Source organism: Cydia pomonella, unplaced genomic scaffold (assembly GCF_033807575.1).
Source record: "Cydia pomonella isolate Wapato2018A unplaced genomic scaffold, ilCydPomo1 PGA_scaffold_163, whole genome shotgun sequence".
Classification (NCBI taxonomy): domain Eukaryota; kingdom Metazoa; phylum Arthropoda; class Insecta; order Lepidoptera; family Tortricidae; genus Cydia; species Cydia pomonella.
The window spans coordinates 120,349-147,391 of NW_026907805.1; the positions used below are offsets into that span (position 1 = coordinate 120,349).

The 27,043-nt window shown below is 39.9% G+C and overlaps 4 protein-coding genes across 4 annotated transcripts; all 4 read right to left on the reverse strand.

Annotated features, from left to right (window-relative positions):
* Window positions 1-2,168: 2,168 nt before the first annotated feature.
* On the reverse strand, window positions 2,169-5,036 carry LOC133533423 (uncharacterized). Its single transcript, XM_061872400.1, has 4 exons — window positions 4,447-5,036; window positions 4,179-4,317; window positions 3,843-3,989; window positions 2,169-2,339 (listed from the first exon to the last, which is right to left on the reverse strand). The coding sequence occupies exons 1-4, from the start codon at window positions 4,497-4,499 to the stop codon at window positions 2,169-2,171; spliced, it is 510 nt and encodes a 169-aa protein (XP_061728384.1). The 5' UTR covers window positions 4,500-5,036.
* Window positions 4,312-8,203, reverse strand: LOC133533415 (uncharacterized protein K02A2.6-like). Its single transcript, XM_061872392.1, has 2 exons — window positions 6,112-8,203; window positions 4,312-4,538 (listed from the first exon to the last, which is right to left on the reverse strand). Exon 1 carries the CDS (start codon window positions 8,169-8,171, stop codon window positions 7,041-7,043), a length of 1,131 nt encoding a protein of 376 aa, XP_061728376.1. The 5' UTR covers window positions 8,172-8,203; the 3' UTR covers window positions 4,312-4,538; window positions 6,112-7,040.
* Window positions 8,204-9,268: 1,065 nt separating this feature from the next.
* LOC133533424 (uncharacterized protein K02A2.6-like) lies at window positions 9,269-13,446 on the reverse strand. Its single transcript, XM_061872401.1, has 2 exons — window positions 9,379-13,446; window positions 9,269-9,287 (listed from the first exon to the last, which is right to left on the reverse strand). The coding sequence occupies exons 1-2, from the start codon at window positions 11,175-11,177 to the stop codon at window positions 9,269-9,271; spliced, it is 1,818 nt and encodes a 605-aa protein (XP_061728385.1). The 5' UTR covers window positions 11,178-13,446.
* A 21-nt stretch (window positions 13,447-13,467) lies between these two features.
* Window positions 13,468-25,066, reverse strand: LOC133533416 (uncharacterized). The gene is made up of 4 exons (XM_061872393.1): window positions 23,002-25,066; window positions 15,041-15,217; window positions 14,797-14,956; window positions 13,468-13,617 (listed from the first exon to the last, which is right to left on the reverse strand). The coding sequence occupies exons 1-4, from the start codon at window positions 23,080-23,082 to the stop codon at window positions 13,481-13,483; spliced, it is 555 nt and encodes a 184-aa protein (XP_061728377.1). The 5' UTR covers window positions 23,083-25,066; the 3' UTR covers window positions 13,468-13,480.
* Between the last annotated feature and the right edge of the window lie 1,977 nt (window positions 25,067-27,043).

Here is a 27,043-nt window from a genome sequence, read left to right on the forward strand (position 1 = left end):
TATACTACGTCGGTGGCAAACGAGCATACGGCCCGCCTGATGGTAAGCAGTCTCCGTAGCCTGTGTACGCCTGCAACTCCAGAGGAGTTACATGCGCGTTGTCGACCTTAACACTCCGCACCCTCGTTGAGCTCTGGCAACCTTACTCACTGGCAGGAACACAACACTATTTGGTTGCGGTTGAAATAAAATATAGAATATATATTTTTTTATTATCATTCTATATACTTATAATCTTTCAAGTGGGTACAACCTTAGGAACTGACACGGTACCTGTGGTGAACTTTTAACATTGGTAACATGTTAACAAACAGTGGCCTGAATCTTATGATATTAACAATAACATATAATTATATTAATACTCTTTACTACACAAAAAAAACTCTAGGAAGTCTTACTGCTTAAAAACCACATCTTCCAGACAATATATTAATTAGGTCATAATTATTTAGTAACGAAGCGCTGGTGGCCTAGCGGTAAGAGCGTGCGACTTGCAATCCGGAGGTCGCGGGTTCAAACCCCGGCTCGTACCAATGAGTTTTTCGGAACTTATGTACGAAATATCATTTGATATTTACCAGTCGCTTTTCGGTGAAGGAAAACATCGTGAGGAAACCGGACTAATCCCAACAAGGCCTAGTTTATCCTCTGGGTTGGAAGGTCTGATGGCAGTCGCTTTCGTAAAAACTAGTGCCTACGCCAAATCTTAGGATTAGTTGTCAAGCGGACCCCAGGCTCCCATGAGCCGTGGCAAATGCCGGGACAACGCGAGGAAGAAGAAGATAATTATTTAGTAAAACTTAATTACAGCTTATTGACGTAACTATAGCTGTGATTTTTATATCGCAGATAACAGATAGGTAATTAAAATCAGCATCAAATGTAGCGGAGCAGACTACGCGTCAAAAGTATCTGACATTCTCTAATAGCTTAAGGTGCAGTAGGTTCTGTCAGCAGAGTTTTGAAAAATGGTAGCTTTTTAGATCACAATACGATACGGTTGCCAAAATTTCAATTAAGTAGCTAAATAGCTTGAGGCCTTTTTCTAGTAACTTCATCGATTCGAAATCTGATTTCTTGACTTTCACTCGATGGGAAAAAACACGAACAAAGGCCTAAAACGCACCTTAAAAATACGTAATTTTTTTTGGACCAACGTAAATAATATGAAAACTACTTCTAAAAATGCATTTTTTTTTTGATCGGACTCATCGATTACAGTTTTTGTTGTTAAAACTTTAAAAAAAAAAACAAATTCAAAAAGATGATACCCATCCGTAATCCCGGGCGCGCACAGCCGTCTCGCTCACGTTTATGCTCAGTGAGAGTGAGAGAAAAACTTGTTCAGGTTCTTTCAGGTCTCTCTCACGGGGCCTTAACAATAAGAACCATGTCGCTATATGTAGAACACTTAGTTTGTGAGAGATACGTTTGACCGCGAACTGTATTAGAGATACATCTCTATAGGGACCGTGCGCGTTCTGCCAATTCTGCCATCTTGAGGCCTCAATCGGGAACATAAACTGTACATTGATACTTCACGCCAAAACAAGGCTATTCACGTTTTCTTATGCATTGTATGGACTGCCATCTTGTGGGCTACATTGACATGTACACTTAGCGCCAATAAACAAACTCCTGTACTGCCCCCTACAGTTCATGCACGCACATTCCCGTTTCGGAAATGTTTTCCAGGATGGCAGATACTTTTGATGCATTGTTTCATCATTCTATTGATGTTGACCGTAAAAAACAGTTCAGTTGGACAATTTTCTCCCGCTTTTGTACCGAATTTGTAGTAATATAGGATCGTATCCTCACTTTGCATCTGAGTCTAAAATAGAATAAACTAATTCTAAAAAAACTAGCAAACAGTGGCGTAGCGTGTGCCCGCGCGCGAGGCCCTGTTCTTTCAAGCCGCACATTAGACGCAAGCGGTGCGCGGGCGCGGCTTGAAAGAAATGAGAAAAGCGCAATGTCTGAATTACCTTGATTTGCCGCTCACCGCACCGCGCGTCGCTTGCGTCCAGTCCGTGGCTTAAATGTGTTCCAAGTCCCAAATAATCAAAAGGGCTGGCTCCCGCGAGTGCGAGGCCGAGAAGCAGGGGGCCGGCCGCTCCGCCCACGCCTAACTACGCCACTGTTACCAATCTAACTGTCACATATTTCTATGAAATTATGTCAATGATAACGGCACTTCGACGCCTTGTGACGTCAAAATCGGCGCAAAGTGGATACGCTGGAGGATCCATTTCGTAAGGGGGCGGCTGTAATGTTGCTTCTTTGGCTTCTCTAGTAGCATGGGCCGCCAGGACGGACCCCAGGGTCGTTGCTGCAGTCTGCAACCAGGCAACCACGCAATATGAGTTCGGTAAACTGTGCCGCGGAGACCGTTGTACGTCGCCGATAGGTAAACTTATATCCGGAGTAATCCAGAATAAGCTTTTTGCAAAAAAAAATATTTTCACCTCAGCAGCTCGAACAAGCCTACTTTCGTCACTCCAGGGAGTGAGACAAAGTAGCGTTTTAATTTAGTTATGGCCATGAATACAGGAATACAAACTTTACTTGATGCTAATTTTTTTAAATCTTTTATATGTTCTTCCCGCCCCGTTCACTACTGAGGTGAAAAGTTGTATGTGTCACATGAGAGCAAAGTTATTTTACATCTCGTGTTTTTGAGTCCCTCGCTTCGCTCGTGATTCGCTTATTCGCGACTCAAAATCAACACTCGCAAGAAAAACTAACTTTCCTCTGTTGTTCTACAAATAATTATTTTTAAACTGCTCTTAGCTTACTCTTGCTAACTCCGCATATCGCGACTGTATGCAGGTGTCCTGGAATGAAAATATTTTTTCGTTTCTGGCGTAATTATCCCTACTAATATTATAAATGCGAAAGTAACTGTCAGTCTGTCTGCTGTTTCCTACCTCTTCAAGCTCGAACCGCTGATCCGATTTAAATTGAATTTGGTAAAGATACGTAGTTTATTTTTCAAGTAGGCATATTACAATGCGCTTATGAACGTCAAATAACACTACGCCGGCGCCGCCTCTAACCCTACACCTCTGACCCGAGAAGAATTAAATCCCTCCTAGATTGTAGGTCGGTATCTCAATATGGGACCAGCAAGAAACTCGGCGGGACACATCTTTTCAAAACATTTTGCATCTTATAACTAACATGCATTAAATAAAAAATACAATTTAAATTAATATGGAATTAAATAAATAAATAAATAATATAGGACATAATTACACAAATTCACTAAGTCCCACAATAAGCTCAACAAGGCTTGTGTTGTGGGTACTTAAACAGATAGCGATATATATAAAAAAATACTAAATACGTCGGTGGCAAACATGCATAAGGCCCATATATATACTTAATATAAATACGAAGAAAACACCCATGACTCAGAAACAAATATCCATGCTCATCCCACAAATAAAATGCTCTTACTAAGATTTGAACCCTGGGATTTTGACCATCGGTTTCATAGGCAGGGTCACTACCTACTAGGCCAGACAGGTCCTCAATATAGTTAGTTTGACGCCTGCTCGCGTAGCCAACGTGCATATCGTTCACGCTCCGTGGCGAACCAAACGCAACTGTCACAGTCGCACTAATATGGAAGAGTGATAGAGAGAGATGACTACGCTTGTTGGCTACGCGGCCTGAGCTGTCGGCATTTGCGCTTAGCTAGATTTTTCCTCTATATTAGGATAATGACAATACTATTAACATTTTTACCGATGGCGTCTTTTTACATTTAAAGTACATTTGTATGTGATGCTTGCTCGGATCGCGTTTTTGTAGTTTTTGGCAAAAAATATAATTACCGTTATGACGAGTAAAGCGATCGGCAAAGCTAGTTGAAAATCATGGCTGAAGGAATGCTTGATGGTGAACATATTTCTACTTGTTGAATACTGCCATAATATCCAACCGAAGTCCATCACAGCGAGCAGCCCCATAAGCGCGGAATACTGAAAAAAAATTGGCAATCATCAACCAGGTCGTCTGACAACTCCATCTTGCCGTGAGTAATGAAGGATCGAAAAATAATAAGAAGTAAGTAAGCGTCGGTGATAAATGCCACTGCCAATGTACATGCCATAAAAGATTATATTTTTGGTAAACCTGGTAAACAAAGTCAGTAACAAATAAATACTTACAATGCAAAGCACTGTCTTGTTTTGACAGGTCGCCCCGCAGCAGCCAAAAACAGCGAGGACAAGTATTATAGCCCCAGACCAAATCAAAGCTGCAGTCATATTGTTTTGTTCCGATTCCACAATGTGTGAAAATGACGATCTGAAAGGTTAGAAACGTGACGTAAAACAGTTTTAAAAATATGCGAATGAATTGAGAATATTCCCTTTCTAATTATTAAGTTGGTTAGTAGGTAGGTGGATTTTCTGTTAAAACAGTACTTAAACATACCGCCACATCTCTTTCCGAAGGATTTCATCATATATGCGAGTGTATATTGCCATCGATATGCCGCACGATAATGCGCCAACCCCGGGAAATAACTGAAAATTTGTGCAACTTATAAATAATTAAATATTATAATCGTATGAGCGAAGGAAGCGAGGCAAAATAGTATCTTATACAATCGTCATATATTTAATGGAGACCTTTTCAGTCGAGTACCGTGTTTAGGCCACGAAACTTGCTGATAATTCTAGGTGGCTCATGAGCGCGGGCTAGTCCAACGCTCAAAAAAAGCTGCTAAAAAAGTGCGCTCTTCGATAACATCCTTATGCATTTCGATGACATGTTTTCGACTGGTTTTACACCGTTCCGTAGGAAGTTTTTATTCCATCAGTTCATATTGCAACTCATTGCAATTTCCATAGAATCGTAATTCAATTACCCGGTTGATGTGACCGAACCTTTTTTTTATGCAGTACTACCTGCACACTACTATTTAAATAGTGTTATGTTTTATCTCTTTAAATTAAAGAACGTAAAACCACCCGAATATATTTTTGTGAAAATCCGACCCTGTTTTTTAGTTTTTTACCAGCTCTTCGAGAAACATAACATTGCTTCCTTGGCGCTAGCTAGCCGTGCGCTCGCATTACCAGTGCAAGCGAGGTCTTCGAATACGTATGTTTGTTTCGGATCGCAGTGTCACAAGTTAAGCTGGTTTGAGAGCGTTTAGTCGCCTACCTTAGACGCACCAATAGAGATCAGACAGCTATTCTGTTAGAATTCTGTATTAGTTCATAATGAATCTTATTCCGTGCTCAATAGAGTAGTAATTCAATAAACGCTACCTATGCGGCCTCACCATTTTTTCATAGTGGCACGCGCCTTTTCGGTTTTTAAACAATAGATAAGACGATAATCCGTAGAAGCTCACGGAGAAAAATAGAAACTATAAGTAAAACTACACGTGCAAAAAATAAGGTTCGGTCATTGGCGAATAATTCTAATTGGCACCTGAGCGCGGGCTAGTCCAACGCTCAAAAGTGCAATCCAAATGCGCTCTCTAATAAGTCTAATAACGCGCTTTGTCACGCATCTCGATGACACATTTTAGACTGGTTCTGTAGCGTTCGACTCGCCGGCACCCACTAACCGTACAAGATATTTTTCCGCTAGTTAATTTTTAATCTTATTGCAATTATGTATCATGGGAATTGTAACTCAATAACTGGTTAAGGTGACCGAACCTTTTTTTATGCAGGTAAGTAAGACGTGCGGTTTTACTTACAGTAGACAGTAAGTGAGGCGTAAGGGCCAGTTTAAAACGACTATAATTAGAATTCAAAAAAAACTGGTCGCAATCTTAAATTTCTTCATTTGGTTCTGATAATGTTGAAAATTAATATCATAGGGTTAAAAAGGCTCCTTAATATGAATCCGTGCCAAAATGGTAAAATATGGAATGTTTATCCGAACACTAAACTACATAATACATAAGGGGGTTTTATTAACATTACTTATACACGAATTCAGGAATTATAGGATAATTATACACCGGGCATATATAATTATATGCCGGGTTTTACCAGCCCACGGTGTATAATGCTCTTAGTAGGTAATTAAAATGAACCATGAGTTTTCCTTAGACTTCGAATTTAAAGTGCAACTCACCCCAATAATTAAATTGAGAAATTGAAAATATATTTTGATGTCGTTGTAGAACCGGGCCGCCGATGTGTTCGATCCCATGATGGTAGTAACAATGAGGGATATCCGGCTCGGGAGCCAAATCGATTGATAATTAACAGTTTTTCCCGTTGCGTTCGTGCTAATATGATTAGGCTGTGGTCTGGACGCCAGCGGGTTGAGGGGAAATAAATACTTCCAAGGAACTATCTGTGCCATTTTGAACCTTGTCACAGTGACAATAAGATCTAGGGATCTTTGGCATTGACTGTGTCTGTTCATTTGGCCGTTTCTTATTCCATATTGGCTATGTGCGAAACTTCGCACCACACCAACTGGTGTGGTAGAGGAATTATACAAGCGACGGAAGGCGGCGCAAGCGCACATTTCGGTGAAAATATGAACTTTCGTGGTACAACATCTTCATACTATTTGGCAACTGCCAAATTAGCAATATGACCCACACCCACAGGGCATGATATGATATTACAGTAATTGCACGGAGCGAATATGCAGGGCCGTGAAATGCCGCTTGTCGCCCGGTCCCCGCTGGCGTCCAGTCCCCAGCCTTAAGTACCTAAGCATCTTGTTAAGTTGTTACTAAAAACAGCGCACGATAATATAAGCCATATTTGACCTGTTTTCCTTATTTAAATGTGAATAAAATACAAAAACTAAGCTTAACCCTGTAACGTACTCAATAAATCCCCCGGGATAATTATATTTACAGGAGCACAAGGAAACACAACCGTCAGGAGTATTCGTGTATTGCAAGAATGCGTCTTCTATCTACCTGCGCTGTCAGGCGTTTATCAAAGTATTTATTAACTACCTACATTACATCCCTCCACACTTAATTACAATTACAACCCCAAATGAAGTACTTATCTACTTAACCTATGGTAACCTTTAAATTAGTACTTATACTTAGGAGGATTGTCTATACGACATTGTCTCACATGACGCTCAGTGCGAGTCTGGGGCGGTACAGGTGCGTTTGGTGCTTTAGCAGGGCTCGGCTGAGAATCCTCGCGGTCGGCATCATGCCACGTCTCTTCTTCTCCCTCCGTTTCGAGCTCACCATTACCTTCGCCCTCACCCAACTCCTCGGGCCTCACCACTAGTTCCTGGGTAGTATGAACCAAATCTTCATTTGGCCCTGCCAGCGAACTTAGCCTACTTGTCCTCCGTCTCAACTGATCGATATGTCTGTGCACTTCCTTACCATCCTTATCAATAACCTTATAATTTGTTGTCCCTAATTCTTTTAAAACCGTACCTGGAACCCACTTCTCACCTTGTAAGTATTGCCGGTACCACACTGTGTCTCCCGCCTCCACCCTCCGCTGCGTCCCTCCTGCCGCCTCTGTTTGTTTTTTCTGTGCGGCTAGGACCTTAGCTCCCCTATCTGGCTTTAAAGCGTCTAACCTAGTGCGGAGTCTACGATTCATTAACAGCATTAAAGGCGTTTCTCCCGTCGTGGAATGTTCTGTGTTACGGTAATGCAATAAATAAGTATTAAGAGATTCTAAAACGGGTCTTTGTTCCGATATAGCTTTTTTTATCACTCGTTTCACAGTTTTGACCGCGTTCTCACAGGCCCCATTGGACGCGGGGTGGTAGGGCGCTGTGAATATGTGCTCAATATAGTTATGACTGGTATGCTCTTTAAATTCCTTACTGGAAAACGGTGGCCCATTGTCAGTCACCAACTGTTTAGGCAACCCGTACCTACTCCACAACTCCGTAAGTATATTTATTGTAAAGCTAGCGGCTGTACTGGGCACTTGAAATACCTCGATCCATTTCGACATGGCGTCTAGCACGACGAGATACATTTTACCGTTGATAGGTCCCAGGTAATCTAAATGCAGCCTCGCCCAGGGCCGCGCGGGCCAGGGCCAGGCGCTCGGTGCGTGGCGCGGCGGCTGGTCCGCGTGCGCCGCACACACCGCGCACGCCCGGCACGCCGCCTCTACAGCCTCATCTACCCCGGGCCACCAAACGTAACTACGGGCCATCGCTTTAGATTTCACGATACCCATATGGGGTTCATGAATTATTTCTAATACCCTAGCTCTACAGCTCTCCGGTATCACTACCCTATGACCCCACATTAAACAGCCGAGCTCTTCGTAAAGTTCTTGTTTCCTGTTGAAATATGGCCTTAAATTGTCTATGTCACATTCCGGCGGCCAACCGTCCCTAACGTACGATAAAACCCTACTAAGCATGGCGTCCTTAGCCGTTTTTAATTTTACAACATTGTAATCTAACAGTAAAGCCTCTTGAGCGAAATGTAAATATGTCTGCTCCGGAATAGTAGCCTCCTCCGACCGCCCCGCCTCCGGCAACCGCGACAAGCCGTCCGCGCAATTATCTGTAGTTTTGACGTATTGTATCTCGTAATCGTACGCGGACAAAATAACGGCCCACCTCTGTATCCTACTAGCCGTCATTTGAGGAATGTTTTTATGTTCGCCAAATATCGAAACCAAAGGTTTATGATCAGTGCGCAATAAAAATTTGCGACCGTATAAATATTGGTGAAATTTCTTTAACGCGAATATTATAGCTAACCCTTCGCGATGAATCTGCGAATAATTTTTTTCCGCATCACTAAGTGACCTCGACGCAAACGCAACTGCCCGCTCGCGCCCCCTCTCGTCCCTTTGCGAAAGTACTGCCCCGACGCCCCTCGGGCTCCCGTCACAAGTGAGCACCAGCGGGAGGTCTGGATCGTAATGGGCCAGTACCTCCGCGCTTGTCAACAATTTCTTTACTTCCCTGAAAGACCACTCACACTCCCCGTCCCAGTTCCAAATTACATTTTTTCGTAGTAAGTTATACAACGGTGCTAATATGAAACTAATATTTTTGACGAACTTCGCAAAGAAATTGACCATACCTAAGAAAGAACGTAATTCGGTCACATTTTGTGGAGCAGACATTTTTAGAATTGAATTTATTTTTGACTTATCTGCCCTTATCCCGTCTTTGGAGACCACGTACCCCAGATAAGTAACCTCTTGGGTTAAGAAAACGCATTTACTTTTCTTTAACTTTAACCCGTTGTCTAACAAACGTTGCAGAACCAATTCCAGAGAGTTAATATGCTCCGCCTCTGTCTTTCCCCCTATTATCACATCGTCCAAAAATACCTGAACGTTTGGAATTCCTTTTAATAAAACCGTCATTATTCTTTGGAAAATACCTACACTCGATGCCAGTCCATAAACTAAACGATTATACCTGAAGAGGCCTCGATGAGTATTTATTACGGTGTACAACTTAGACTCATCCAGTTCCACCTGGTTGTATGCCTGCGATAAGTCAATCTTGCTAAAATATTTATTACCGTTTAAACCTACTAACACATCGTCAATTTTAGGCAAAGGATAACGATCGATCAGTAAGACGGGGTTCAAAGTAGATTTATAGTCCGCACATAATCTAAGAGTGCCGTCAGGCTTAGGAATTGGTACCAGTGGCGAGGCCCAGTCAGAGTGGTCCACGGGCTCGATGACGCCCGCGCGCAGCATGGCGTCCAGCTCGGCGTCCACCCGCGCACACAGCGCGTACGGCAGCGGTCGCGCGCGGTGGAACACCGGCGCCGCCCCCTCGCGCACCGCCAGCGTCGCCTTGCCGCCCGTGTACCGACCCAGACCGCCACTGAACAGCTCCTTATATCTGTCGAGCAAATTAACAATCTTGTCATTCACATGCTTTAACTCCTCTTTCCCAGATACAAAGTTACAGCTAAATTTGGGAATAGGGATATCCGGAACCTTAATACCTAATTCGGCCAACCATTGCCTTCCTATTAATGAAGTCGTACCGGAATCTATTATAAATAATTGCAAAACTTTCGTTATATTGCCGTATCTAACTGTAGGTCTAATCATGCCCCATGGTTTAAACTTATAATTATTGATAAATGTGAAAACAGTATTACCGGATTCCAACTCACAATAGTTAAATAGGTCGTCATACATTTTCTTACTTATACAGGCAATTGCTGTGCCCGTATCAATTTCCATAGTAACAAGTTTACTGTCTGTATACACAGAAACACTTACTGGTTTATAGTCGTTCAAACACAGATGGTTTAACTCTTGTTCGATGTCATAATCATTCCCGCTGGTCTCCGCGTGCTCCATCTGTTGTGCATTTCCAAAATGCAGGCCACTTATCTCCGCCCTCCCCCACTCTGGGCAAACCCGGCGTAAATGACCAGTGCGCTGGCACTTGCTGCATACAAAGTTTTTATAGCGACAGCTCCCGTAGGTATGGTTTTGTGCGCCACAGGCCCCACAAGACGAATAGCGTTGTTGCGGCCCAACTACAGGGCCCCCGTTGGGCCGGTTGGCCCTCCCGAATCCCGCTCGCTGCTGGCTGGCCCATGCCGGGCCCGCTCCGCCACCTTGCCGCTTGCGTAGGCCGCTCCCGCCAGCCGGCGCGAGCGCATGCACCGCGGCCGCCTCTCCGCCGCCGCCGCTCCCGCTAGCCTCCGATTCCCGTGACCCCTTCGCCTCCACCGCGGCCGCGTCCCGTTCCGCCGCCTCGAGGGCGGTCGCGACCTTCACCGCTCGCGCATAGGTCACGTCGTCACTCTCCGCAAATAGCCGCTGGCGAATAATGTCACTCCTGATCCCACACACGAACTGATCCCGCATGTTGTCATCCAGTTTTTCTCCGAACTTGCAATATCTTGACAATCTTTTTAATTCCGCTACATAACCGGCTATTGTTTCATCCGCGCTCTGTCTCCTTTGTCTAAACCGGAACCGCTCCGCCAACGCCGATGGCGCCGGCTGTAAGTGATGACTCATGCACTTTACCGCCTCGTCAAATGTTAACGCCGCAGGTTCTTTCGGGCTAGCCAAATTCACCAATAGTTCATATGCTTCGTCCCCCATAGACGCGATAAGCACTGGTAACTTCATATCGTCCGCCACTTTATTAACCTTCAAGTACATATTGAGCCGATCCACGTATGACGACCACACCCCGCACTTAACATCGAACACACTCAACTTTCCGATCGACATATCGAACTTCAGTGTTAATTTTTTTGTCCGTCGAGAGATCTCCTATTTAATTGACTCGTCGCCACTGTAACGTACTCAATAAATCCCCCGGGATAATTATATTTACAGGAGCACAAGGAAACACAACCGTCAGGAGTATTCGTGTATTGCAAGAATGCGTCTTCTATCTACCTGCGCTGTCAGGCGTTTATCAAAGTATTTATTAACTACCTACATTACAAACCCTAAAATAACTATCAATGTATTTATTGTTTATATTTATGTATCAGTTACTTTACATCCCTCAAAATTAGCTTATTTATTTATTAATGTTCTGAATGAATAACTACTTGCCTGTAGGTCATATCGCGCTGCCTCGAATGCAAAGGTGCCCATCACACTCGCTGCATTGTCGCATTGAATCGTAATGGACAAAAAAATTATGTAGTGCTTTAATACCTACCTGCCTGGCTTGGTTATGAGGAAAAAGTAAGAAATATTTTGCAATTCCTGAATATATTTTGTAATTATTTTTCCTTCTAGTGTTATGTGACAAGGATTGTTTTTAAATGTAATGAAAGACCTTTTTTTTATTTCATCGCAGATTTTTTTAGATTCCTTGCTTATGCTGCCGAGTTTAGAGAAGGACCCCAGACAATCAAGTTTAAAATTGCAAAGCATATTTAAAAAATTCACCGCTATAAAAAAATATATCAATCTTATAAACCTGTTCAAACACATACAAGAAAGCGAGGAAAGTAATGGAGTACAAACAACATAATTTAAATATTAAATATAACTCTTACAACGCCACGCAGTTCAGTTCGTTCAAATATACTTTATTCGTGTAGGCCTAGCAACAAGCACTTATGAATAGTGAGACAGTATTACATATCTTATACCTTTAAACGAGCAATTCTTGTATATATATATATATATATATTCCGGGATCTCGGAAACGGCTCTAACGATTTTGCTGAAATTTGGTATATGGGGGTTTTTGGGGGTAAACAATCGATCTAGATTAGTCTTATGTTTGGGAAAACGCGTGTTTTCGAGTTTTCATGCGTTTTTCTTTCGTCGCAGGATATGGTCGCTAATTTCGTGTAGCCGGCCACTGTCCGTCTGGTCCAGCGGGTTAAGACGCGGACTGCTAAACGAGTGTTACGGGTTCGAATCTCGCCCGGTGACTAACTTTTGTTTTTTTGAACATATATGTTCAAGTTTATATTTTTTTTTTTAATTTTTATTGTTTTAGACAAGTTTAATTTAGTAAAAAAATGTAGTTACGATTATCATTTATCACCTATACACCACCATATTACAATAAATAGTTATAACCGAGCAAAGCTCGGTCGCCCAGGTACTAATTATCTTAAGTTAATTATTACGCCTATTATAGTAAACACCCCTGTAATGGAACAGGCACCAATAATGGGATGGTACTGACAAATCCTGTAAAGCAAGTATTTACCATCAGTTTTTAAACGCTGACAACATTTTACCATAAACAAGAGCCAAAGAGCTGCTTAAGTTTAATTTTTCATTGATATTTATTAGTTTGAAAATTAATGACGCCATACATCCCATGACTGGAGCAAAAACCATAGTTTTCATTTGTTAATGATATTGAAACCGATTGCAGTAGCTTTCAATACATAGAAAACATAGAGGACGAATTGGACATTCAACTTTTAAATCATAACGCGACAGTAATTTTACAGATGTCGGTGAAAAATCTCAACACAAAAATACTCAAAATTTTCTCTTAAAAGTCCCATCATTGGTGCCGTTAACATATATAGAACGCGCTGTCGTGAACCCTATCGTAAATTATAAACCACAATTTCCCACTGGAAGAGCAGTTTAGGCACACTTTGCGGTAATTAAATAATAAACTTATAAAATTATCACAATCATCAATTTATAATACCTACTTAGTGAACTTAAATAACTCGGTATTCGGATTCGGTAAACAATACTCGTATAGTTATTTCGTACAAAACCTTCTTCCTCTTAAAAAATACTTCTCGTTGCCTATGAACGTATACCCGCTAAAGCATAGGTAAACATATACATATACATACTGATTTATTCTTTAAAAAGTAGAATCATTGTTTTGAAATTTTTTATATTCGCCGATTTCTCGTACAAAGTTAAAAAACATCATTTCAGTTTACAGATGCTCTAATTATTATTGTCTGGATACTCGACAAATGTAAAGTAATTAATTTATGTGGTTTTTAGGCTTCCGTATCTACCTCAAAAGGAAAAACGGAAACTTATAGGTTAAAATAAATAAATTTGGCCATAAGGTAGCAGTTCTATATTCGTATGAGAGGATAGTCTTCGTTCTTCCCCTTGTTGATTCTTCCTGATTGTAGGAAGCGGTGCTCGTCCTCCTCCGCCATGATCTGCTTGTGGCGGCTGTGCACCACCATGATGCAGTACACGGAGATGCCTGGAACATATAGCAGCATTATCGTAACAAGTAGCCCTACCGCGACAAACGAAAATCATTTCATCTGCCTCTCTACCGCTCATGCATATCGAGCCAACGTTAACCTTTTAAGGTTTTGTTTACAGTCTGCCCTCGCAAAGATAGTCTTGTTTCCGTGTGTTTTTTACGAGTATGGCATTTGCCCTTTATTAAAACGTGTAAAAAATGAATACAAAAACAACTGCCCCCTCTTAATTTAGGTATTTGCTTAGGTACAGGTGCCGTCACAAATCCATTTCAAGGATTGTAAACTCGAACTATTAGAATCCTACTATGTCAGAGGCTTTAAGTCATAAACGGGCACAGACTATTTTGCAACCCTCAGTGAATGTCATATTTAACAAATTTTACTTTTTTTTTCAAACAAAGGTTTTAAGGATAAATTGTATGGAGATGACAGATGACAGTATACCTAAGCTATGTGAAAATACTTATATGGAAGCTACCTATTTTTAGTAAAGTGTAAAAAAACTTCTCTCACCGTTCTATCTGAAAGCACGCTATGCGCCGCGTTCGTGCCATAATAAATCTTTTCATCGTCAATATTTATACGTCACTGAAAACATTTTTGAAATCAAAAACATACAGTACACAGTCCTAGCTACCAGTGCTTTTGAAAAATCTGGATATCAGTGGAGGTGGAGAAGGTGAATCTTCCTAATCTTCAACCAACCGCGAAGATACGTTTCTGCTTTACTAACAAGGAGCTGCTGAATTATTCTACGTGAGTTCGCCCATAAATCAATTGCAGCGACAGTTGCTATACTCACAGATCCTGATAAACAGCACGCAGATGAAGATGGCCTCCAAGCCGAGCTGCTCCTCTAAGTCCTGCAGTAAGAGGCTGATGCCGGTCAGACACAGCATGAAGTACATCGCCGTCAGGAGACCGGTCACTACCGTCCATGGCACCTTGTGGTATGACAGCTTCTTTAAACAAGCTAGCTATACTCACAGATCCTGACGAATTGGACGCAGATGAAGACGGCCTCCATCCCTAGCTGCTCTCCCGAGTTCTGCAGCACGAGGCTGATGCCGGTCAGACACAGCACGAAGTACATCGCCGTCAGGAGACCGGTCACTATCGTCCATGGCAGCGTGAGGTATGACAGCTTCTGTAAACAAGCTAGCTATACTCACAGATCCTGACGAATTGCACGCAGATGAAGACGGCCTCCATCCCTAGCTGCTCTCCCGAGTCCTGCAGCACGAGGCTGATGCCGGTCAGACACAGCACGAAGTACATCGCCGTCAGGAGACCGGTCACTATCGTCCATGGCAGCGTGAGGTATGACAGCTTCTGTAAACGCGTTAGGTTTCTTTTAAAGTTCATCTTATCTCGAACAATAGCAATAGGTTAATTGTTAGGTAAAATTGTATATACCTTGTATGCCGCCAGTATAAGCAGCAGCGAGCACAGCAGATGCACTCCCGTCACGCCCGCCGACACCACGAACGTGACGTACTTGCTCATGGACAGCCCGCCGTCGCCGCGAACCGACTCCAGCGGACGAAACGTCACTATTAGACAGTACCCTATCAGCTCTACTAGAGCCCATATCTGGAACATACATTTTGAAGTTCCATTTGGACTACTTTAGACTGTTCAAAAAAGTTCATTCAATATTCGATACATTGCTAACTACAGAGTACAATGAATGCAGTCGATCAACCAAACACCGCAATGTAACGAAAATTGCACAAGTTCATAAATCGTCATTTTATCAGTAGAGCTAAGATGGTCGGCTCTTTATCATTTGTCACCATGCCTGTCACGTTCTAACAAGTATGTCAGCGCGAAAATGACGGGCATAGTGACAAGTGATAAAAATGGAACCATGCTGCCACCGCAGGAGTAGTGTAAATTAAAAGGTTTCAAGCGTTAATAATAATATGCACGACTGATATGTTTTTGAAACGGGACCATGCCAAATTTCGGTAATACAGTGTGATTCAGCAGACGTGAGCACTGAGCAGGATCAACATTGCACATTGTGTAAGTTATAAGCAACTGTTTCGTACGAGTATTCGGTAGTAAGATTAACGTATTTTTTTTTGTAAAAGTTTTTATCCAATTTACGACATGTATGGTGACCCTACAATTATAATACAATAAAAGATGAGGTTGTTTCACTTATTTATTAAATACGATGGTAAACAATCAATTCACATTTATCTACTGAGTGTGTAGGGTTAGTCCTGACCTGATCACGTCTCATGAATCAATATACAGGTATATGCAATTGAATTGTCACCTACCAATTTGAATTAAGAGTACACGCCAGGAAAGAAATTCAATATAAACTACATTATATTTGCAAGGGATGGGCTGGCTGTAAATAGATTAAAAATTACTAATTTCCATTGAATTTTGCAACGTTACTTTGCATATAGGTAGCTGAAAAATTACCGTCTTGTCAGACTTTTGACGCTTTTCATTGTGCAAGATCATTATTGTAGGCGAAGATACATTAATTAAGATGCGTAAAACCTAAGACAATTTCCTGCTTCGAATTTGATAGGTAAACGAGATGGCGCTGTACAGCTCCATACATTGTGCTCCAACTCTGATTGTCAAAATTTGATATTTGACAATTCAGTGACCGCAAAATATATGGCGCAAATCAGCGCAACCTGTTTTGGATGACAAACAAAGGTGCAGGTTTTTTTAGACTTTACCCTCTCTATTACAATCAATTCTCTTTGCTGCAGGTGACTGTACCCTCCGGCATGAATAGCAGCGTTTTACCTTACAATAAAACGCTTATTAAGCGAAATACCTTATTTGAAGCCTATTTAATATTTGAGAGTGCGATGCTGTTTGACAGATGACGTAGCGGTTCACTATAGGCTGACACCTACCCCCTTGGAACTCGTATTTCAAGTTTTACCCCGCTCCACCAGGCGCCCGTGGCGTACGGCCGCGGAGCTCTTCATTGGGTCTCGAAATATAAATAAAACGAAGTTGCAATATACCACATTCCAAAAAGGATTGCATTTGATATTATTTATTATTTCGTTTTCAATATGAAGAGACATACCAGTTGACCTGTATGTATAGACTATAGATATTGCTTATTGCAACCTGCATGGTAGGAGAAAACGCAGTGAGTTAAAAATACCCTCGACTGGCATTATATAAGTGATTTGGTTTATTGCAACTGAGTGTTGTAGCCACAGGCGAATTTAAAAATATAGGCTTCAAATAAGGTATTTCGCTTAATAAGCGTTTTATTGTAAGGTAAAACGCTGCTATTAAGCTTCTGTACCGTTATTTGAAGCCTATTTAATATTTGAGACGTGTCTGTGATCGCCTGGTGGTCAGAAAACGCCAATGTGATTAATTTATACTGATATGTGAAAATGGTGGAGACAACAAGTACAAGTGTACTTAACAATCCGTGTACATGGATGAATGTGAAAAGGCTTAAAGTGTGCAGTGACATATTTTACTTTACAATGTTATTTATAGATAGGACCTATAAATATAGAAAACTGTATGTTTATTAAAATAAATTATGAAAACATAATTATACTTTTTATTTTAACCATCCAAAAATAACATTGAGATCATTATATGTGTTTCAATACTTTCAATTGATTTCAAGGTCCACATTCTAACAAACTGACTCGTATTCGACCTTATATTACTTTGCCAAAAAGAAAATAAACTTGATTATTGACACTTTTAAGTGTCTTTTACCCTGGTTACCAAATATTGGTATTTACTTATGAGGCAGGATACCATTTAACTTATTGGCTCACAAAAACCATTTTTATATACATTTTTCAGAGCTTTGCTTGTTTGTTTTCCAAAAATCCTACAGTCTTAAGGGCAAAGTAAATCATATGAAAAGTGCACTTATCACAACATGCAATAGTGTCTATTATATTGTAGAAGTAATCAGGCTCTCGGACAATTAATTCATGGATTAACATTAGCTGTCCTTATTTTCCCGCTTCTGAACATTCTTAATTAACAAATAGTAAGTGATATAGTAGGTTAATTTGGTAGCGCTATTAACCTTTTGACCGCCAAAGAAGTCATATGACGCGCGCGGCTACAGCCACATATCAACCTTCATGCATACCGACAAGGTTCACGATTACGCGTCGCGTACGATAGGCGTGGCGTTCAAAAGGTTAACAGCTTTATGTTACTCATCCAAAAGAGTTCAACCCGTTACCACTCTCCCCGTTGTAGTTGTGTACAGTGCATAGCCATTCAGAATGTAAATAAGCTCGTAGAATATCCAATTTTCAATCATAATACACAACAAATCTTATTTGCTGTAACCATTTTAATTTTTCTTTGATATTCGCTACGATGGTAGTCTTACCCCAGAGAGTATTCTAAAATATTTTTGGGCCTAAGCCCATACTTTAACCAGCCTATAATGTGGTTTTATTTTATTACATGTACAATAATTATGGCCAGTATGGTAAGAACATAACCTTTATCAATTCAATGCCTGCAATACAGCAAAAATAATACTAGGATTTTCCTCTTGGAGGTATCATTATTACGAGTATCATGTTGAAATTATGTACCATCATGCAAGATGTATAGGTATATTTAAGGCTTTCACCTGAATATACTTACTTGGCCTTTAGTTTCATACATATTAAAAACACAAAGTGACTGATTAAAATCTTAAACAAGATCTGTATTATTGGCACTAAAAGCTCGTCAATTTCAGTTAGTGAGCTACAATTTAATCTTGAAAATTCTGCCAGGAGAGTGCTCTCCCGCTTGGTTCTTTGTATCGTCTGGTATTTCACATATTACAATGTCTGCGTTCCTGATAAGCCAAGGTTAGGCCTGTGCGTAGATGATAGATCTACGTTCGCTAAAGTGTTTGAATAAATTACAATTCGCATAATTTAAAACATATAAGTAATAGCCATGCTAACTGGTAGTCCCAGCTTTGTCCACAAATATACTCGTACCTTATTTCAGGTTTACCTACTTGTACTACCTGGTGCAAGCTCAAGGAAGCGCGCGATGTATGGACATAACTATTTATCTTACCAAGGATATGTTATTGACTGACGGGTTAGATAGTAAGGTCAACGACCTTCGTTAAAATAATCAGTATTTAATCATTTGGCATTAAGTAGTCTTCCTATTTTTATGTTTTTGAAGAAAAACTAATGTTACATTACTTTAAACGAGATTTGAGAACTATATATAAGTAGGTAATTCAACCTGTGGCATGCCCATGCCCAATGGCGCAGACTTGTCTAGCATTTACATTGTATCAACAGTGATTTAAAGCAATTCTAATATTATCTCAGTGAGCTCACTGATTCTCACATATATATTTTGTAACATACAGTATACAATACAGAAACTTTGTCTTGTACATTATTGTTGCCAAAAACTGAATACTTATGGGAATAATTTCATAGGACATCAATTAATGAACCTTGGTATAGAAATAACCTTCGAGGTTGCTTGCCTTTTTTACTACGTCGGTGGCAAACAAGCATACGGCCCGCCTGATGGTAAGCAGTCTCCGTAGCTTATGTACGCCTGCTTAATTCCACCCGGGAAATTTGTAATGTTTTATATTGAATATCATAACAACACAGTCTTTTAAAGTAGATTCGAACCAATAGGTAAATGTATGTATCTCAACCCTTATGGGTTTGTATCCGTTATCCAAAAAAGCACTTGTGCCTATTAACAAGAAGTCGTCCCGACATCTAGGACATATATTTTAACGCCTGATGTATTCATCTAGATTAATAACCGAAATGGCTTTCTTTCATTTGGACTGCGTTGATGAGTTGCATTGAGCTATGATTATATACCAGTTGTGGGTCATAGACATTTTATTAAGTCCTTCACGTCTTTCCTGTAGACAACGCGACGTTAACGGAGTTCAAGCTACGCTATGCTGTTGCACTCTTGTTATGCTGCTACGGGCGGGATACATTTTTCCCAACCTTTGTTGTGTTTGACCCAAATGGGGTTAAATGATGAATGGCCAAGAGCCTTGAACCAGTCCAGGGTAATATATTTATATCTTTAAATCATTAGAACTATGTAGCGGCGGGGCGGCCGGTTGATTAAGGCAATTCAAAACAAATTAAAAAAAAAAAAATTTTAATTCAACGATCAGTATCATGAACAAGATTATTATTATATATTATCAAGATTATTAGCATGACTGAATGGGCCACGTATGAGGTATGAACCACTTATGGTGATTTTTAATATTACTCACCGGAAAGCCAGTTAACACATTCAGTGCCAGCGTGAGCTAGGTACGCGTTACGAGCGAAGTTGATAACGCGAGAAAACAGTATGTCTCGCAAAGCGCCTACTAAAAGGGAATACGCCTAGCGGGTCGCTGGCAGTGAGTGTGTCAAGGCTTATTTTATCTTTTTAGGGTTTTATGGTCTTCCTGGGCCAGTCCCATGTTTAGTGGGGTGTGTTTTCGCAGCAAAACGATAGTAAAAATTATTTCTCGAATACCTTGCGTAGGCTTTTTATGTGCAAATAAATGATTATGAATTATTATTATGAATTAGGCGGAGATTTACATGGGAGTTGAAATCTTGGCTTATGGAAATAGATACATGTTAAGTAGGTACTTGTATCATAAATGCTTTGTAGTACCAATATTTGATTAATGATACCTTGAACCAATTGATACCCGCTTGCGCGGCAGGCAAATGGATGTTGCACGCCTTGCGCAGGCATGTTGTATGATCTTAATATACTTTTATCTACTAACAGTATCAAAACCATGTCTGACTTTTAGCCCCAGTGACTAATCATTTTCACACGCCTTTGGAACGCGTTTGGAACCATGTTCATTGTATTAAGTATACTGGTCTTATAGTAGCCATTTTGCTTCATCTGCTAGCGTAGCAGGATAATGAAAATCGCACACCTTGCGCAGGCGGCAGGTCTTCAGCTGGCTAAATAGTGTATGTATGCTTAACAGCACATATTTATATTTTAATAAACCTTCTGCTAAGTAGCAGGATAGTTATTGTAGTAGGCCATGGCGGATATCCATAATAGGTACAGGTAGTATAGGTACAATAAGTTACGCAATGGTAGTAAATTTCTCCACACCTTGCGCAGGTGGGAAAGCTTACAGTAGGCTAATTTAACATAATGCAAGATTGTTCAACTCTGCTTACGCAGCAGGATATGTGTTATGCCCTGTGCAAGCAGCGGCGGTCTGTAACCACCCGACCTCCCAGTCTCAATTACGTTCTTAAGTCATGAAAAGATACTTCGAACCTCCTTTTCTCACAAGGGTTATAGTTATAGCAAAGGGGTAAATAGTGCCCCTCCTGTATGCAGTTATACATGTAAAAACTAACATTTTATACGTATATAAATATAATAAAACTCCTTAAACGAAATTCACAATAACACAACTGAATGGGGATATGTCAGTTTTACATACAAGAGTTTCACTTTTAAATCCCTTGCTTTAACTAGAAGGCACTTTTTGCAGTTGCACTATTTATTATTACGTACAAATAACTTAATTGAAAATAAAATTCACAAAGATATTGACGGTACTGTGCATCCAAAATTGATATTATTAAGAAAAAACTTTCCAAAGGATATAAACAAAAAGATCGAAAAGGAGGTTTTCGATGTAGGTTTGTTAGTTACCTTTCGTCCCTCAGAGCGGAAATAGAAGCCCCGCGACAGCGGGGCTTCGTCGACTTCAAGGCAGACAGGACCCTAATTTGGTAGCCAGCATGATACTAGAGTAACTTTACTGTTTAATGGTACCCATGGCAATACCAAACATGGTATTTCTTTAATGACTTCTTATTCTAGCTTATTTTAGGCGTTTTAGCCCCAGTTCTCAAGCATTCTAAAATTGGGGGTACTTCCAAATCCAGCCTTTATTGTGATATTTCGATTTAAATGCAAAAAAAAAAAATTTGTATCACAGCAGCACAGTACCAGAAAATCTGGAAATGCACGGAAAATATCAGGTCATATATATCTTACGATCATTATTATTGTAATTACCCTAAGGTTACTTAATGCAAAATCACAAGTTGATTAGCATAAACTACGACGTCGCAGAGCGCGTCTTTTTAGTTATTCCTAAGTTAGGCAGTTCTATACTGTAATAGGAACCGTTATAACCTCCCTTTTCGGAGGACAATAAAACTGTGGCCTATAAACTGCCATTCACATTTACACTTTTTCAAGGACCTGCTCCGTGCATAAAATGATTCGATTCGCTGTAAACAAAATAAAATAAGAATCGCTTACTTACACGACAGCTTCGCTGCGCTCGCGATGTGAATCGATGAGGTGTCAGCTTTGCTAAATACATTATTAACGAACACAAGCTGTACATCAAATCATTGAAGTAATATTAACAATCGAACGGTAAAACCGTTTACAATACTTTTAATTAGTACTTACAAAAAATTCTAAGAATCTAAGGATTTCTAAGAATTTTTTGCAGTGAACCGAACGTTCCGACAAACAGAACGCCAATGAAGAGCTCCGCGGCCGTACGCCACGGGCGCCTGGTGGAGCGGGGTAAAACTTGAAATACGAGTTCCAAGGGGGTAGGTGTCAGCCTATAGTGAACCGCTACGTCATCTGTCAAACAGCATCGCACTCTCAAATATTAAATAGGCTTCAAATAACGGTACAGAAGCTTAATAGAATATACATATTTTTATGCGTAAACATAAACGAAGCAAAATGCATACAAGGGTGTCCGTCCATGTCCGTGAAAAAAAGTTAAAAAAAAAGAATTTTGCAACTTTACACGATACCGAATATGCCCTTGAAAGAATCCCCAATATTTTTGTTACCACCTGTATAAAAAAAAAAACACGTATAAAGAAGAAATTGCCTAGAAATTGCATCATGTCAGCATGTAGCTGGCGACTTCCAGCATGATAATTTTCATTTCGAATCTTAACTTCGCTTCACCATTATTCTAACGCCTGATTATTTTTAACAGCAATAGTAATCGTTTATATATTGAGACGCTTCTTTATTCCAGGCGATAAGCTCAATTTCTGAATTACAGTTAAAGTATATCATTCTTGAATCTATAAATTTCAAATGTTTTTTGAGTGTACGCTAAGAGTATATTGGAACAAAATAGAATTCGCTAATAGATGTGCCGCAACACGCATAAATGCCAAAAGTATGAAATGATTTTCTTTTGTTTTGAGATAATGTACCTAATCTCAAACAAATCAGTGGAGATTGGATTCTTTCAAATAACCTTAAAATTACAAAATATACCCTTAGGTAATCCACTTAATTCAATAATGTTAGACCGAATAGCTATTTGTAAGCACTAGAATTGCAGGCCGTATACTCACTGAATACAAATACGCTATAATGAGCATTCCTGTGTGTAAACTCGCGCAAAAGCAACAGTTCTTCAACATCGGCACTCCCATCGCGTCTTATTGCACCGCCTCACTCGTTACTTCACTATTTCACATTGAAGTCAACAGATTTATGGTAAATACAGTGTCTAAGAGAACAGGGATGCAGTTCGCTACGCTAGCAATAACAGACAAACTCACTAAAGCTGAATGTAAACAAATGGTTACGCAGAACTATAGGTGTTACATAGGTGTGTATGTGTAGCCGAGGTGATATCTTTGGCCATGATTCGCAGTAGACTGAGAGCCGGCAGTCAAATTTTAATTGTTTTGTTCTAGTTTTAGTATACTTCCGAACCATGTACAGGTGGGCCCAAGAATATTCTTGGCAATTTATTTTACCGATATTTTTCTTACTTACACGTCTTTTATAAAATGTCATTAAAAATTCAAATCATTTGACTGAAATAACTTATAGGAAACAACTCATAATGGAACAGGCATGGGATGGTATGGACAAATTCTGTAAAACAAGTTTTTACCGTCAGTTTTTAATCGCTGGCAACATTTTACCATAAACAAGAGCCAAAGAGCTGCTTAAGTTTAATTTTTCATTGATATTTGTTAGTTTGAAAATTAATGGCACCATACATCCCATGACTGGGGTAAAAAACCACAGTTTTAATTGGTTAATACTATTGAAACCAATTGCAGTAGCTTTCATTCATTATTCATATATTTTTTTATTACATAGAAAACATAAAGGATGAATTGGACATTCAACTTTTAAAGCATAAAGCTTTAGAAATTATACAGATGTCGGTGAAATATCAAAAATACTCCAAATTGTCTTTTAACTGTCCCATGATTGGTGCCGTCAACATACAGGTTTTATCTTTTAAGTGTCCCATGATTGGTGCCGTCAACATACATGTTTTATCTTTAACTGTCCCATGATTGGTGCCGTCAACATACATGTTTTATCTTTAACTGTCCCATGATTGGTGCCGTCAACATACATGTTTTATCTTTAAAATGTTCTCCTTTGGCTGTGTAAAATTATGTATTAACAATATGCACATTAAAAAAAAACTTTGTCAACGTATTTTTGGGTCATCTGTGTGTAATCATCAATTTCATCATGACAGTCAGGATTAGTTCTAGTTAGTAGTATTTATTACAAACTTACACAAAAAAACCGTACCTAATCTGAAATCTAATTTATCGGCAGTGCCCCCACCAAGTCGAGCAAAAAAGCATCTAGGCCGTACCATCCTTTTCTCGAATTGAATTTTCTACACATCAAAGGAGGAAGGGAGGGGCTTCCTAACCGCTGACTTCAGCAACCAGAATATGGTAGTCCAGAAATTAACCATAATAAATGTAATCGTTATAAAATGAGCTGAATTTTTTGCAGCTAGCTCTCCTTCTACAACGATAAGCTGTGACGTAGAAAGATAAGGATTTCGAATTATTAGTAGGGTTTTTTATCAAGATAACGGTGTTCAATAATTCAATTAAGTAGGAACAGGAATGACCCAAATACTCCTTAAGTGTAAACAGTTCATTAAGTTTTGTATAGGACACAACCTACTCTTTAAGGGAGTGCCTTTGCAAATTTAACTTTCGGCCCGATTCGAAGAATGATAAAGACACGTTTAAGATCTTTAAAAGATCTATAACTAAACGACATGTCAATATTGACGTTTATTTCGATTCCGCTGTGATCATGGAGATATAAAGTGGAGCACACTCTAACTTTTTTTGTTATAGTAAATTGAACCTTATCACGGAGGCAGAAAGGTGTTCTTCCCAGACCAGAGAAAACGGTCCACTTGAGATAGCAAAAGTGGGGCGCGTCTCACTCGCACATGTTGCCAATGTTAAAAACATACCATTGTGGTAGTATTTATATCAATATACTACTGAAATTAAATACTTTCTTATACCATTTTAGAGCTATATACAGAGTGCGGCTCTCAAATCTTTTAAGTCATTTGTAAATAATTATGATGTCAATATTATTAACTGATTAAACCAAGCATGTGCAGAACAAAAAAAAAACAATTTTAATATGGTAGACATTGTAGAAACTTTGAATAATAATTGGTATCCCCGACTTGATGACGTATTTTCGAGATATTTCCAAAATACGTGAATGACGGAGCTTAGCATTTAATTGCGAAATATTGAAAAAATGGGTAAAAAATATTGTGTAACAAGGTTTTGCTGATTGTGGTATATATTTTCACAGGTGAACCACAAATATTCAATTTTACGATAAAAATACAAGACGGTAATTATCAAACTCATTAGGGACCACGTATGGGGAACCCCAATTTTTTTTTTTAAACTAATTACTAGATCTCGTTCAAACCAATTCTCGGTGGAAGTTTGCATGGTAATGTACATAAACATTTTTTAATTTTATCATTCTCTTATTTTAGAAGTTACAGGGGGGGGGACACATTTTGACCACTTAGGAAGTGTCTCTCGCACAAACTAGTCAGTTTAGAAAAAAAATATATTAGAAACCTCAATATCATTTTTGAAGACCTATCCATTAGATACCCCACACGTATGGGTTTGATGAAAAAAAAATGTTTGAGTTTCAGTTCTAAAAGTATGGGGAACCCCAAAATTTATTGTTTTATTTCTATTTTTGTGTGAAAATCTTAATGTGGTTCACATAATAGGTACATCTACTTACTAAGTTTCAACAGTATAGTTCCTATAGTTTCGGAAAAAAGTGGCTGTGACATACGGACGGACAGACAGACATGACGAATCCATAAGGGTTCCGTTTTTTGCCATTTGGCTACGGAACCTTAACAAAAGACCTTATTGGGATTGGTCCGATTTCCTCACGATGTTTTTCCTTCACCGAAAAGCGAGTGGTGTCATATCAAATGATATTTCGTACATACATAAGTTCCTAAAAACTCATTGGTACGACCCGGGGTTTGAACCCGCGACGTCCGGATTGCAAGTCGCACGCTCTTACCGCTAGGCCACCAGCGCGCAGCGCCAGTGCCAGCAAAAGCCTCTGATAAGTCGGGATTATTAATGGTAAAGAATTAAATCTTAATTTCATAATATTATGAAATGTCTTCAGTCCTTACTTAATATAAATATTAAATAAATAAATCAGGGACCTCCCGCAGGTATGTTCGTCATTAAGCTGATCGTGTTATCGAGGATGACGCGCAGATTTGTCAAATCTCACCTTTAATAACATGGCAATAGGAGTCAAGTCACGCGTCTTCGTGAATGACACTAGAATCAGACAACATTGTTTATATTATCTCTCTGGGACTTTCCTGGAGCTATCTACGAATGAGCTTTGTGATGTGTTGCACGGCTATTCTTACCGCTTATCTATTAGTATTCTAGATATAATTAGGATACCTACATATATTTAGGGTATTTCACAACTATGACAAATCCTAAGGATAGGTTGACGAGTAACTATTGACTTGCTGGTGCGATAAGAATGATACAATCTGACCTACATTGACTTTAGGACTGTTTAAGGGCGTCCGTAAGCTGGCGCGGTTGCACGGAGCGGGTGAGCGGATCACCTATCGAAAAATAGCATAAGCAACGTTAAGTGCCGCGGACGCGTGCGACTGAGTTTACCTGGCCGCGTAGCCAGCGTTACAATCGTTAACGCTCCGTAGCGTAGCGTAGTCATCTCTCTCTCTATCACTCTTTCATATTAGTGCGACTGTTACAGTTGCGTTTCATTCGCCACGGAGCGTGAACGATATGCACTTTGGCTACGCGGGCTGCAATGGCATCCGCGTGTGTGCACCCGGTCCGTGCACCCGCCCTCGCTAGCGGATGCCCTGACAGGGTACTAACAGCAACACTCTCATTTGATTGATGGATCTTATGTCCTTATTAACTAATACATACTTAATCGCGTATTAAGTTTAAAATTTACCTCCGACGTTACGAGGACGGTGTTATTCCCGTGGTCTGAGAGGTCTTCTCTTATATTCTATCTCTTAATTTAAAACTTATTACCGTA

What these genes read in the sequence shown, in the direction of transcription:
- LOC133533423 (XM_061872400.1), bottom strand. Translation starts at nt 4,499, where the DNA reads ATGGCAATATACACTCGCATATATGATGAAATCCTTCGGAAAGAGATG. An exon ending in CTTCGGAAAGAGATGTGGCG is followed by an intron (nt 4,318 to 4,446) that starts GTATGTTTAAGT and finishes CTAACCTTTCAG; the next exon opens with ATCGTCATTTTCACACATTG. An exon ending in ACAAGACAGTGCTTTGCATT is followed by an intron (nt 3,990 to 4,178) that starts GTAAGTATTTAT and finishes ATTTTTTTTCAG; the next exon opens with TATTCCGCGCTTATGGGGCT.
- LOC133533415 (XM_061872392.1), bottom strand. Translation starts at nt 8,171, where the DNA reads ATGGGTATCGTGAAATCTAAAGCGATGGCCCGTAGTTACGTTTGGTGG.
- LOC133533424 (XM_061872401.1), bottom strand. Translation starts at nt 11,177, where the DNA reads ATGTCGATCGGAAAGTTGAGTGTGTTCGATGTTAAGTGCGGGGTGTGG.
- LOC133533416 (XM_061872393.1), bottom strand. Translation starts at nt 23,082, where the DNA reads ATGGGAGTGCCGATGTTGAAGAACTGTTGCTTTTGCGCGAGTTTACAC. An exon ending in TTATAGCGTATTTGTATTCA is followed by an intron (nt 15,218 to 23,001) that starts GTGAGTATACGG and finishes TGTATGTTCCAG; the next exon opens with ATATGGGCTCTAGTAGAGCT. An exon ending in CGTGCAATTCGTCAGGATCT is followed by an intron (nt 13,618 to 14,796) that starts GTGAGTATAGCT and finishes TATATGTTCCAG; the next exon opens with GCATCTCCGTGTACTGCATC.